Source organism: Osmerus mordax, chromosome 22, assembly GCF_038355195.1.
Source record: "Osmerus mordax isolate fOsmMor3 chromosome 22, fOsmMor3.pri, whole genome shotgun sequence".
NCBI lineage: Eukaryota > Metazoa > Chordata > Actinopteri > Osmeriformes > Osmeridae > Osmerus > Osmerus mordax.
Window position 1 is genome coordinate 1,529,492 of NC_090071.1, and position 13,847 is coordinate 1,543,338.

At 43.9% G+C, this 13,847-nt stretch overlaps 2 protein-coding genes across 2 annotated transcripts in view; both read left to right on the plus strand.

The window, feature by feature from the left end:
* The window catches only part of sft2d2b (SFT2 domain containing 2b), a 4,110-nt gene extending 636 nt beyond the window's left edge, over window positions 1-3,474 (plus strand). The window contains exons 3-8 of the mRNA XM_067260310.1: window positions 6-91; window positions 184-265; window positions 359-394; window positions 1,051-1,109; window positions 1,888-1,917; window positions 2,157-3,474. Coding sequence (XP_067116411.1) covers window positions 6-91; window positions 184-265; window positions 359-394; window positions 1,051-1,109; window positions 1,888-1,917; window positions 2,157-2,196 — 333 coding nt within the window. The 3' untranslated portion in view covers window positions 2,197-3,474. The remainder of the gene's footprint in view (window positions 1-5; window positions 92-183; window positions 266-358; window positions 395-1,050; window positions 1,110-1,887; window positions 1,918-2,156) is intronic.
* Window positions 3,475-5,777: 2,303 nt separating this feature from the next.
* On the plus strand, window positions 5,778-12,456 carry tbx19 (T-box transcription factor 19). The gene is made up of 8 exons (XM_067260943.1): window positions 5,778-6,037; window positions 7,856-8,120; window positions 9,609-9,743; window positions 9,831-9,892; window positions 11,063-11,121; window positions 11,383-11,547; window positions 11,902-12,031; window positions 12,291-12,456. The coding sequence occupies exons 1-8, from the start codon at window positions 5,778-5,780 to the stop codon at window positions 12,454-12,456; spliced, it is 1,242 nt and encodes a 413-aa protein (XP_067117044.1).
* The last annotated feature ends 1,391 nt before the right edge of the window (window positions 12,457-13,847 follow it).

Below are 13,847 nucleotides of genomic sequence, written 5' to 3' on the forward strand. Positions count from 1 at the left end.
GACAGGGAACGTGCTTGCTGTGGATTCCAGGAAGGGGTTTGGCGTTATTTGCAGTTCTTTACACCGTTGGCAACGTCGCCTCCCTTGCTAGGTAAGTTGGAGGGTGTTAGTGTGACGCGCAGTGCATAGCCATGATATCATTATGCGCTATCGTTAAGTTTGTCTGCACTGTATATTTTAAAGCACCATGTTCCTGATGGGCCCTGTGACCCAGGTGAAGAGAATGTGTGCCAAAGTAAGAGCACTTGCTACTGCAATCATGCTGGTGAGGACACCCATACACCCAAACATACACACACACACTAAAACTTGGTTTAGTGAATTTGTAATTATCTTCTTTTTTCTTTTCTTCTGTCAGACGTGCCTTGTTCTAACTTTATGTGCTGCTTTCTGGGTAAGTATCCCTCCCACCATAAACCGTCCTTGCATAACTTTCTGCATTCGCAGTGAGGAGGGTAAATTGTCATCATCATTTTCAGTGAGCAGGTGACATTAGCTTCCATGGCAGATTAAGTGCCCAGTTGAAATATTTGAACACCCTGTTGAGTGACGCAGTAAAGATTCGTAGTTTACGTTACAATCATCATAATACAATTATTATCTTCATACTTTTACCCTAGAACTGTACAAAGTAGATGGCATTTTTATGTGTGTGAGTGTTAATACTAGTAGTAAATATTAAGTTAAACCAATTCAACAAACCCAAACAGAATTCACCATTTTATGCTATATAGGAAGTTTGGCCCTAGTGGTAGACACTCTAACCTTTATGGATCTTCATAGAACCCTAACCCAGGCCAAGGAAATGTCCGTCATATATAAATCGCAAGCGTCATACTTTTCAATAATATATCATTATTCATTCAGTAGGGTTGAAATCAATTTAATAGTAAACGATAATTGATCAAAGAAAATGCTGATAAAACCTGATAAAGATATGATATAACAGTTCTGTCAGTCTTGAATATAGTATGCTAATACGAGCAGTATGACTGAAACAGCAGTGAAACATCTCTTGAACTGTTTTTCAACTGCTCAATCTGTCCTCAGTGGAAGATTAATGGGTTGGCCTTACTCTTCTGTGTACTACAGTTTTTGGCCTTTGCTTGGTGAGTGAACTCACACACACACACACACATACACACAAATAAGGAAGGAGACTGAAATGTTGTGGCCTTATATCAAACCCTCAAATGCGTACACATATAACATTTTTTCCTGAACTGAAGGGGTTTTGGCATGCAACTCAATGGCAGGTCATTATTTGCGACTGAAAACAGGGTAATTATGGTTGTAGCTTTTAGCCTGCCTAATCACACACAGCTAATGCAGCTAGCTTTGTTCTCTCAAGTATCTTATTGACAAAGGCAGGAGATGCGCACACACAGGAACACACATGCATACACACATAAAAAAACATGTACAAGGTCTAGTTTGTTGATACACACTTAAAGGAATATTTCCTGGCTAAAATAGTTGTCCTCTTCCCTCTCTGTCTACGAGTTTTCTGGATTACTTTGATGAACACTGAACATTCCAATGCAGAACTGCTCACATCAGTACGACAGTAATACTGTATAATTCTGAGAAGTATTGGGAATGTCTTTGAATAATGTTCCAGTCCTTTGCTCTGCTTAACATGGCACATCAGTAATGATTCACATTTTAGGCACGCAATGAATTTCAAGTTTGACCCTAACCCAAATATATATATATATCAACACATTTTATTGTACTTTATTATAAAAGAGACCAGTGAAATATATCTTACTGCACTTACAGTAACATACTGCAATCCTTCTTCATCATAAACACACACACACACACACTTTCACAAACTAACCGCAGTACATTTCCTGGTTGTAATGTTAGTCTTTTCTCTCACAGGTATGGCCTGTCCTACATTCCATTTGCCAGGTAAGTACACGCGCACACACACACACACACACACACACACACACACACACACACACACTGTTGTCTGCTGCCCCTCTCCTGGCAGTGCAGGTCTCTCCCCACCAGTGATTATAATTGATAAGTGTAATATTAGTTCTGCCATGTACTTCAGCTGTAGAGTGTTTACTGCTTCACCACAAATGATTTCAGTTTTATTTATTTTTATTTTTTTCCTTGACTTGGTTTTGCTTCTTTTCCAGGGACGCCGTCATAAAGATGTTCACAGTCTGTATATCCTGAAGATGACTTTTACTGGACCCTTCTCCCTCGCTTTCTCCCCCTCGCCCCCCTCGCTCCCTCGCTCTCCCCCCCTCATCCTCGCTCTCCCCCCCTCATCCTCGCTCTCCCCCCCTCGTCCTCCCACACACCCTCGTTATGAGGGCTGTTGGTTGAGACCGTGTGTGTTTGGATAGAACCAGAAGCCCCTTCTGTCTCTGGCTCTCTCAGACTCCACACAGGTGTGTTGGGTCAGAGCCCACTGAGTAAGCACTTTGAGTGAAACGCTTTCCAAATCAGGTGTGTGTGTGTGTCTGAGTGTGTGAAAACTGTGTTACCCTCTGGGAACATGATAACCCATTGAGTGTGTGTGTGTGAGGTCCAGACAATTTCAAAAAGTCCTAAAAGGGATGTTCTGTTCTGGAACTTTCTAAATCTTAAAACATTTGGGTCTGAGACATTTTAGAGTAACTTTAGTGTGTGCCAATGTGGGTCCTCTATCTCCAATGCTGTCTGACTTACTTGTTTTTTATATCATGTTAGATTGTATGTAGAGAGCTAAAGAAAAGTCTTCATTTGTGATTCTTTGCTGAAGAAAAGATCTGTGTTTTTAAGGGAATATGAGGGAGTCTGGTTTTTAGATAGTCAGACTCTAACTCAGTCTAGTAAACACTGATGCGCAAGACTCAACAATACAGTTTGCAGGGTAATAGAGAAGAACAAGCACAAGCCCAGTAACTTTGAGATACTTAAGGAGCAAAATGTAGAGATATATCAAAGGCTTTGCACTTCAATATTTCAATCGACATTTCTCCAAGTGTAGGCTAGCCTGAAGGTTAGGTACACATGTAGGTACACAACCTTGGTCCTCCACATTTTTAATTGCTTGAGCTATTTTTTATCTTGATAGTCTGTTGCTTGACAATAGGTTGTCTTTGCCCAAAATGATGAATGAAGGACAAACTTGTTGATCTTCTGTTTTTGTATCTACTAAAATGACTTTTTTGTGTGTGTATATATTACTCTTAACTACTACTGCCTTGTGAACACACTGCTTTCCTTATACAACTTATGTCACTCTGGCATTGAGTGATAAACAAGATATGTAATATCAAAGTATGTTTCTGGGACATCAGGTACAAATTTATGAATGTTTTTACAACCTAACTACTCATGGTCCAGAGTTTTCAATAAGATCTTTTTGGGGGTTCTTGTCACTCTTAATTCATTGATTGTTAAGAAATGCCCCCCAAATTATTTTCTCAAGTCTTGCTGTGTTTAACAGACCAAACTAGTGCTAGAATAAAGCGTTAAAAATCAACTGTTGAAAGTGTGTTTTATGTTCTGTATATAAGACCGCCTATTTTCCTTTAACTTCATGGTGGAAGAATGAATCTTTGTCAACTTTGATAAAACACACATGCAGGGAGCGGAGACACAGACACACAGGTAGACAGACACACACACAGGCAGACACACACAGAAAGACACACACAGACACACACACAGGTAGAGACACACACAGGCAGACACACACACAGACAGACACAGGCAGACACACACAGACACACACACAGGCAGACAAACAGACAGACACACACACAGGTAGAGACACACACAGGCAGACACACATGAGTGTCCACCGGTAAAATCTTCTGCATTTTACCCATGCAGCTGTCCTTTTCCTGAGAACAGCCAGGAGCAGTAATCAGCCATGTGGACCAGGGGGCCGAGGCTGGGCGATCCCCTCCTGCCTGGCCAGGGGCATGGGCAGCAGAGAGATCTGTTGTGCATGTTTGTTTATTAGGGTTCTTTGCAGAGGAAACCCTTGTGAGCACGAGGGAGAACTCCAAACAGAAAGAAACCAAAAAGTTCCCCAGGCAAGAATCGAACCCAGGACCTTGCTGTGATGCGACAGTGCAGGTGCCGTGACGCAGGAAAGACTATCCACTCCTCACCAGTTGATCAGAAGGTATAAAAGGTGGGTGGTGGGAAGGGGGGTGGGAGGTCTTAGTAGGTTAACCAGCGAGTCCTACCTTTTGATATTTACCTTGTGCCTCTTTAATGGCACTCCTTTATAAGCGTTAAGTCGGTAAAGCCCCTAATCTCCCCGCTGTGCTAGTCCTTGATTAAAAAGAAAAGACCTCCGCGCCTCTACCGCCACCACCCTTCACAAAGCAGCTGCAAGCGCGAGGGGCCGCCGCTCTCAGACTAGCGGCTCGAGGGATCAGGTGTCGTGGAGCGCTGCTAGTGGACAGCGGTCTGTGAAAGGTGCGGGGATTGAATGTGTCCTGGTGAAACGTTATTTTCGAGGTCGTCCCAGATTTAATGTGAGCATTGGCTTTCCGCTGACCATCTACAGGCTATTACGCGGCCGCCTGCACTTTTTTTTCAAGTCAACCTAAGCAAAGTTCAAAAGATTATTAGTCTCTGTCTCTCAATAAATTTCTTGGGTTATTTTAACCGGCTTGTGTAAGATAAAGTAAGCAAGGTTTAAATCACAAATGATACATACAAATCTATTCCATGTAGTAAATGTAGTCCAGGAAATTCCGGATGTTTATAGACTGTGTGCGGCTATTAGGCTACATATAGCCTTAACTTAAATTGTAGAAGATTCAGTAGAGTAAACCAATTGCACATTATCGTCAATTATTTTGATAGGCGACCTCAAATTCGGCCTTCTGCCACAAACAGTCCATTGAAGTTTCTATCTTCAATAATTTAAGTAGCCCATAATCATATAATGGTTCACCTATAAAGATCTTCTTGCTCATAGTTCCAAAAGCGAGTGGAAGGACTGACTCAGTATATGACCCAGGGCAGACTATTTGCCTGTAGACCATAAATGGTACACGTGTTGCTGTTTCGTCTTTGATGAGAATGGAAATATAATTTGACTTTAGCTTCAGGGTACATAGCCTGGGTTTTGACACTCCATTCATACTGGGCTGTTAGGCTACTAGCCTTACCGTTGGCTGCGGCGCTTAATCGCTGTCCAAGGTGCTGAAGAGAAAAGGGTTACCGTATTGGGAGGATACGCTATTAGCCCGGTATCGTTTAAATAACTGCATGGTGCTAATAGTTCATCAGTAGCCATTCATATCAGTAGGGTGAATGACCGATCCAATTTCATCCTTTTGCCTGAAAGGAGACTACAGGCAGGGAATAACTTTTCGGAGTTTAAGAAATTGTATTTTTGTGTGTTGACGCACTACGTCGTTTGCCTTCTCTCTAAACACCCCCCTCCCATCTCTCTTTCTTTTCTTTCTGTCTGTCTGTCTCTCTGTCTCTCTCTCCCTCTCTCTTCCTCTCTCTCTCACACACACATGTCAGCTCCCGCACTTTGACGCTCCAACCCAATCGATCATGACCGTTCTGTTCAGGATTTGAATTGATTTCGTTCAGATGAAATTGATTCTAACGAAATCCCTCAATTTTTAGGTTGCTTTTATCAATGACCAAGGGGTTTTACGTTTCAAGAATAAGTTTTTATTGAACTCCGTCTTCGCAGTTCATAGGCTCTAGCCTTTGCCTATCAAAAATATTGAGTTCATTCCATGATAACAGCATTTTATAAAATAACCCAGCAAAAGGACTTAAAGATGAAGGTTGAATTTTTGGTTGACACCAGCGCCAGGACTGGGTCCGGGGCTGGTAGAGACGTTAACTTCAGCAGCGGCACCGGTCCCAACGGTGAGTGCTGCATCTCGCGGCTGCTGAGCGTCGTGGAAAACGAACTGCAGGCGGGTCGCGAGAAGGGGGATCCTACCGAGAAACAACTGAAGGTGACTCTCGAAGAAGCAGAGCTTTGGCGGAAGTTTAAGGAGGTGACCAACGAGATGATCGTCACCAAAAGCGGCAGGTTAGTACGGCGACTGAAGACAGCTGGCAGATGTAAAGTCAGTTGGAGTTGTGCTTTAAGAGGCAAGTCTAGCTCTGTTTGGTGTACGAGAGGAGCCAAAGTTAAACTTGAATGACTCCCACATTTTCTTGCATGTTCATTTGATAAAAAATGTTATTGTAGTAGGCTATAGTGAAGTACATTTTAAGGCCGTTGGATATATAATTATTTGGGCAATAACATCTGTTTAAATAAACAAACTATGTAATCCTCATACACCTAGGTTAGTATTCAACAGGTGAGCTGCGATGGGCTGCATGCATTTAACCCATTCAATATAATCCGGATTTTAAAATATGTTTGGACATAAACCTTTTATTATTTAGACTGAAATGGTTTATGAAACTATTGTTTTAACATATTAACTGGACTTGAAGTTTAGATTGATTTATTAATTCAATTGAATAAAAAGTAGACTAAAAGATTAGTGTGTGGAATTAACCTCTCGCTTATAGGCAACGCGAAGTTTAGGATATATCTCGGAAAACTCGGATTTTAGAAGACATACAACATATCCAGTACACACATGTATAATGTAATTATTGTAAGCCATGTGAGATATCGGTTATTTGTATAGGTCTAGTTTAGTTACCGACCAACGTTATTTTTCTTTTGCGTGTTCTTAGTCAACATAGGCTACAGAAGCAGCGATTTATTATCATCGGTTTAATAGATTTTTTCTGGAAGCCACTTTTCATGTGACGACCCTCTTGCGCGCCGTTAAGAGTATACTTGACCAGCTGGGTTTTCCAGTCCATTTATACTTTCCACAACTGCCCTTGAATTTTTTTAAATTTATTTATTATTATTATTGTTACGAGAAACTTGAGTTAGATTGAACAGTTAAAAATGTGTGCTATTTACTGTAAGTGTAACTTTGTGTGTGAGTGTCTTATGAGAGAGAGAAGGAAGAAGAAGCACTGAACGTTGTTGTTCCAAATTCATATAAAATGTTTGATTATCCATTTGTACAAGCAACGGCAAAAAGGGCTTCACATACCCCATAGAATTGGCTCTGAACCAACCTCAACCCTCAGAAGAGAGGAAATACTCCCAGGAAAACTCAGAGAGAAGAAAATGGAAGAAACCTTGGGAGGAGGGATTCAGTGAGGAATTCCTTCCTCCAGAGAAATTGATGATACAGAGTGGTGTATACCATGCACGCTGAATGTAATTATGCAGTAAGAATAAAGATTAAAATAAAAAGCAAAATATTGAAAACAAATTGTAGTGAATGGATGGTGAAACGACAATTCACAAACTCAGTTCCAAATGAGTAGAGCCTTTGCAGTGCTCTGCATTGGCGTTTGTCAGTTTATGCAGTAGTCAGCCAGCATACCACCACAGGATGGTCTGCTCAGAAGCAGGAGATCTGTGGAGCCCATCAGAGAGTCCTGTCTAGGTCCACAAGACAGGATGGGAGGTCTAGTACCACAATACAGTCAGGAAGCGTTCAATCCTGCCTGCCTTGTGTCGTTGAGTTTAGGTCCACCACCCCTCAGCCCCTTCCCTCACCCCTCAGCCCATTCCCTCACCCCTCAGCCCCTTCCCTCACCCCTCAGCCCCTTCCCTCACCCCTCAGCCCATTCCCTCACCCCTCAGCCCCTTCCCTCACCCCTCAGCCCCTTCCCTCACCCCTCAGCCCCTTCCCTCACCCCTCAGCTCCTTCCCTCACCCCTCTGGCACTGATGAAAACGATGTCCAAACTAAGCTCTTTCCATCCCCATTGTGCTCATACATGAGCTCTCAACAACAGGTGTGTGTGTGTGTGTAATCCAGGAGGATGTTCCCAGTGTTGAAGGTCAGTGTGTCAGGACTGGACCCAAACGCCATGTACTCCTTACTGCTGGACTTCATGCCCGCCGACACCCACCGGTGGAAGTACGTTAATGGAGAGTGGGTCACCGCCGGTAAACCGGAATCTCACGGAAACGGCTGTGTGTACATCCACCCAGACTCGCCCAACTTCGGCGCCCACTGGATGAAAGCCCCAGTCTCCTTCAACAAAGTCAAACTCACCAATAAGCTAAACGGAGGAGGACAGGTAAAGTACATAAAAAACTACAGATACGAGGTTTAACAGAGGAATGATTAGGATGGGGGACTATGGTACCCAATGCATGTGCCATAAAACCTTGAATCCCTGATATCTGACTTTTTGTCAGTCTTTTTTTTCTCTCTTTTCTCATTGCTCTGCAAAATAGTCCCCCATTACCATTATTTACTAAAACAGCACTAATTGTCCTGTTCCTGCCCTTGTGGTATGAGAGGTCCTTTGGTCATGGTTCTCTTCATAGCCCACATTTTTTCCTTTCATGTGTTCCATTTGTTAACCCCCTAACCAAACATCAAGTGGGCACGTATGTTGTTTGTGCCCTGCTTAATGCCAGACTCTTTGCCCACTTCACCCCTGCAGCCCCTGTCTCCACGGGAACAGGATAAACAGATCTTAATAGGTTTAATGCACTTCTTGGTAAGAGCTTCCCACTCCCAAAGGCCCTCCAGGAGCACACACACACACACACACTCAACTACAACTTTGGCAAAAAAAATGTTATTGGTATTAGCGAGCTTCCCTTTACCAAACATAGATACATACACACACACACACACACACCTTCCCGGCTGGCAGGTAGTGTGGTGTTGGCATGGCGTCCGGTAAAGGAGAGCTGAGGCATAATGAAATAATTACAGTGGTTAGTTGTGCATTATGGTAATTACCTGTGTTTTTTTGACTATGCGAAATTAATTTATCCATCTGTCCTTCAGATGTTTTATAGAGAGGGAAAGGGAGGCAATAACAGCATATTCAAAAAGCCCACACACACTCCAACTAATGTAGGCTGTGACACACACACACACACACACACACACACAGCCCAGACTCTCTGGGCAGGTGGTTCTCTGTGGTTGTTGACGGTGTGAGAGGTGAAGCTAAGCTCTCAATTAGAATGGAAAACAGTTTGTTTTGTCCTCACTCTGAGGGCTGTAATTGGTTAATTGAAGTAGTTAGAGACAGTGAGAGACTGAAAGAGAAAACGAGGGAGGGGAGAGGGAGAGAGAGGGAGAGAGAGAGGGAGAGAGAGAGAGGGAGAGAGAGGGATTGGTAACTATGAGGAGGACAGTCACTATGAATACCCAAAGCGGACTGAAGTTCCTACCGTGTGTGATTTGTGAACTTGTGAGAGTAGAACAGTTCATGCTTCTGTCCAGGGTTTGATCCAGTGTTGCATCATGTCCTTCCATTCTGCCTTTTGATGTTTCTTCTTTTGAGTCAGGTGGCTGAGCGGTTAGGGAATTGGGCTAGTAATCCAAAGGTTGCTGGTTCGATTCCCGGCTGTGCAAATGACGTTGTGTCCTTGGACAAAGCACTTCACCCTACATGCCTCGGGGAGAATGTCCCTGTACTTACTGTAAGTCGCTCTGGATAAGAGCGTCTGCTAAATGACTAAATGTAAATGTTTCTTGACCCTCCTACTCCTTCCCCACCTCCCCCTCCTCCTCCCCCTCCTTCCCCTCCTCCTCCCCCTAGATAATGCTGAACTCTCTCCACAAGTACGAGCCACAGCTTCATATCGTGAGGGTTGGAGGAAGCCACAGGATGGTCACCAACATATCCTTCAGTGAAACCCAGTTCATAGCCGTCACCGCCTACCAAAATGAAGAGGTGAGGGGTTCAAACACCACGCACAGAAGCCGCACGCACACAAACGTGAGGTTCGAAGATGTGTCAATGCTTTTTGTCCTCCTATAGATCACCACCCTGAAGATCAAGTACAACCCCTTTGCCAAGGCTTTCCTGGATGCCAAAGAGAGGTACAGGCTCTTACACTACAGCAGGATCACTACCGGGTTGGGGAGGGTAAGCAAACCATAGAATCTAGGGGGTTGGATTGCATATGCTACCATCTCAAAAGTAGGATACTTTAATCTGCCAGGAAAAAATTCTAAATGCCATTTTGACCAGTGAGTGTAGATGCCAAAAGCATGACCAATTCCAGCCAATTGTTTATAACCGAAATGAGGTGAAAGGTTCCCTCTTACAACCTCCTCTAGTCACGATGTTCTGTTTAGCTCTTTTGCAGTGTCATCATTTCTCACTATTGGATCACTTTCTACAACCTAGCATTAGCATTTCTCACTGAGCTATAACTGCCGGCTAGCATTAGCATCTGCACACCCTGGCGATTAGCATGTCATTATTGACTATTTAAACCTTCCGAGTTCAACACACTGCGAGGCTCGTTGGAGAGGCTGTGTGAAATGTGTGGGAGAAACTGGATCCCCAACCATGACGTCAAAGGCGACACACACATACACAGTAGCTGTTTACACGTACTTGATAATACAATTAGCATCAGGTATTTTGCTAGTCAAACTCATATTGCACGCTTCCTTGAATCTGTAGTTAAAATAATTGGATACATTGCACTGATTTTTTACCTTTTGAACCTAATCTCTTTAACACACACACGCACACACACACACACACACACACACACACACACACACACACACACACACACACACACATACACACACAGTAGGCTAACAAACGTAAGAGTTAGCCTATACCCATTTTTTTTTTTTTTGCCATTTCACACAATAAAAAAAAACAAAAATGTGCAGGAAGTTTAGTCCTATATTTATAATATTATGAATTGTCCGTTCCATTTGGGAGACCCAGTCAGATGAGCTGTCTGTCCCTCTCCCCTTTTTTCACACAGCTTCTGTTCACGGCACCTTCTCAGCAAGCAGGGGTGCCTGCAGCTGCCTGAAGAGGGCGCCAATTTGCCAATTCCCCACACAGTGAAATGATAGAAAAGAGAAAACCGCTTCGCGGCACAGAGATTTTTATAAATTTATTTTATGCTCGTGCGCCCCCCACGTGACATGAAAAAATGCCGCCCCGGGCGACTGCCAGGTCCGCCCGTGCCTAAAACCGCCCCTGCACACACAGGTTGTTAATCAAGTGTCTGTTCCCAGGAATCACCCCAAAAGCTTGTTTGATTCTGCGTCTGAGAGTGACATGGGGATCCAACACTGTAAGTATATTCTTCCATTGTCTCAGTCTGAGTACACTGACAGCATTCTGAAAACAAATAGCAGCAAATATACGAAATACCAATAATATTTTACTAAATGTAACTATTGAGTACAGATCAGTTAACTTCAGCTTTAAATAAAGAAGAATTTCTTGAATAATAGGCAAAACGCTGCTGCATTCCATTTCTTATTCACTGATGAAAAATACATTTGAAATACAATACATTTTACAGTGTGTTGTCTTGTATGTGGTTCTCTAGGTGGCTGGTTCCTGTCTAACCCAGAGTCGCTGTATCCACCAGGGGGCGCCAGTTTACCTTACAGCAGGGGTCTGCCACTGGGCTCCCATCATGGGTACAAACCCTACCCTTCCCGGCCAGCCCCTTACCCCTCCTCTTACCTGCCCCACCGCACACACTCCTCAGGTAACCCTACTGATGGTCTGCACCTCCCCCCCCACCCCCTCTGTCTCCCCTCCGCTCTCCCCTTTCTCCACCCCCTCTGTCTCCCCTCCGCTCTCCCCTTTCTCCACCCCCTCTGTCTCCCCTCCGCTCTCCCCTTTCTCCACCCCCTTTGTCTCCCCTCCGCTCTCCCCTTTCTCCACCCCCTCTGTCTCCCCTCCGCTCTCCCCTTTCTCCACCCCCTCTGTCTCCCCTCCGCTCTCCCCTTTCTCCACCCCCCTGCTTGTGTCTTTCTTCATGTCTCTCACTCCCCCTTTCTCTCTGCTCCACAACATGCCTCCACCCTTTCTGACGCTGTTCCTTCTCCTCTCTCCCCAGTGTCTCTCTCCGAGGGCCTTCAGATGTTACCAGGTCCTGAGGGCTGGTCTAGTGTCTCTCCCCCCCACACCTCTTCCTCATCCTTGCCTGGAAACCCTGCCACGTCCCCTGCGTCCACCAGCTACACCAGGTGAACGATCATGCCTCCCTCCAGCTCCTGGCCATTACCCAATGAATCCTGTGAATCTGGGGTGTTTCCCTGCTCCAGCACACCTGATTCACATGAATGGTTGCTACCAGGTTTCCACAGAGCTTGATAACGACCCGTATCAGGTGTGTTGGAGCAGGGAAACATCTAGAACATACTGGACAGTGGACCCTGAGAACCAGGGTTGAACACCCATGCTGTATATGGTACAAACAAACAATGTGTGTGTGTGTGTCTGCAGTCAGTACCCATGTCTGTGGACTGTGGGCTGTGCTGGAGGAAGCCCCACCCCTTCCCCGTGCGCCCAGCTTCATGAACCAATCACCAGCGAGAGCCACGGACAGCCTCCCAATCATGCTCGGCTGGGCGGGGCCGGTTGGCCTCCTGTCTCCAGCCACATGCTCTGAATAATGTCTGAGTGTCCTTTAGACAGGAATACAGCATCCCTAACAACAGTGATGATCAGAAAGAAACATCCATTCAGTTTAAAGACACCAATCACTGATGACTAGTAGGAGGTTATTTCATAAAGTATGACCTCAGAGATCAGATCCTCTTTCCCACCAGACATGAAGGGGAAAAGACCGTTTTTATTTATCTAAAAGTTTTACGTTTATTTGCCAAGTAGTAGTAAAGGTACATTGCAATTAATTAGATAAATCATATATGGTTCGAAATCTTAATTCCTTTATAAATAATCATTTTAGGGTATTTGATGATGCCTGTATGTTTGTTTGCATATACAAGTACAGTTTACGGTCGTTGTCTGTGCTGTTTACTACATGTGATCTTGAGTTGATGAGCGCGTGACTTGTTCCATCTGTGCGTTTGTTAAATACTGTATCTGTGTTGCACGTGGAAAGTTCACCAGCAGGGTTTGTTTTTCATCGTTTGAACTGTGACCTTTGAATGGCAAATTACATCGCTGTTAGCAACCCGATTAATGCTTTGTGTATCGCATGTTTCAGACCACGATTCCGCATGGTAAATCCAACTGCTAACGTGTCACTTTAAACACACATACACACATTTTGTGTTGCTACATTATGATGTTATGGTGGGGTGGGGGTGGGGGGATACTTTGTGTATAAAAGGACGGACTGTAGGCTACATGATTTGCCGTGAGTGTGCTTTGATTTGCTTATGCACAATGACACTATTGTGACGATTTCAGCCTTCTACCATGCGTAAAATAAAAATATAGCTTAATTGTAATTGTTCTATTCTATCTTGAATGTGTGGTTATGGGTTGACTCATCAAGCATATCTCGAGAAGACATTCAGTTAAGTTACTTATGTCCCTACTCAAGAAGTTCATGAGACACAGTAAATATGCTTGTCAAAAACATTTGTGAAAACAACGTCAAGCATTCAATGTGGCTACACAGTTACTTATTGAGGTTCTTAAAACACTGAAATATATTCTGAAATCATGAACTTCTCGACATCATCTACTTTTTTCATCTTTACTTTAGCTGCGTGTTGTGTAGCCTAACACACATTTGATTGGACGTGGACTGAAATAAATAAAACGGAAGATGCACCATAATTTGTGTCCAAGACCTGCGGCAGGTGTTAGTCTCCCACTCCTCTGGGACTGGAGGGAACGCAAATATAGGCCGCTAGACTGTCCTTATACTTTAAAATTCACGGAGGAAACTAGTTGATAACGGTCGAGAAGAGGGAAACTGTTTTCCACAAATGGTAAGTAGCTTATGAGCCTATCCACTTTTCGATTATTGGAATGTACCCAGTATTTGCTAAAGTTGGGCACATGACAGGCATGCCAGCTGTTGGA

What these genes read in the sequence shown, in the direction of transcription:
- tbx19 (XM_067260943.1), top strand. Translation starts at nt 5,778, where the DNA reads ATGAAGGTTGAATTTTTGGTTGACACCAGCGCCAGGACTGGGTCCGGG. An exon ending in CCGCCTACCAAAATGAAGAG is followed by an intron (nt 9,744 to 9,830) that starts GTGAGGGGTTCA and finishes GTCCTCCTATAG; the next exon opens with ATCACCACCCTGAAGATCAA. An exon ending in GCGTCCACCAGCTACACCAG is followed by an intron (nt 12,032 to 12,290) that starts GTGAACGATCAT and finishes GTGTGTCTGCAG; the next exon opens with TCAGTACCCATGTCTGTGGA.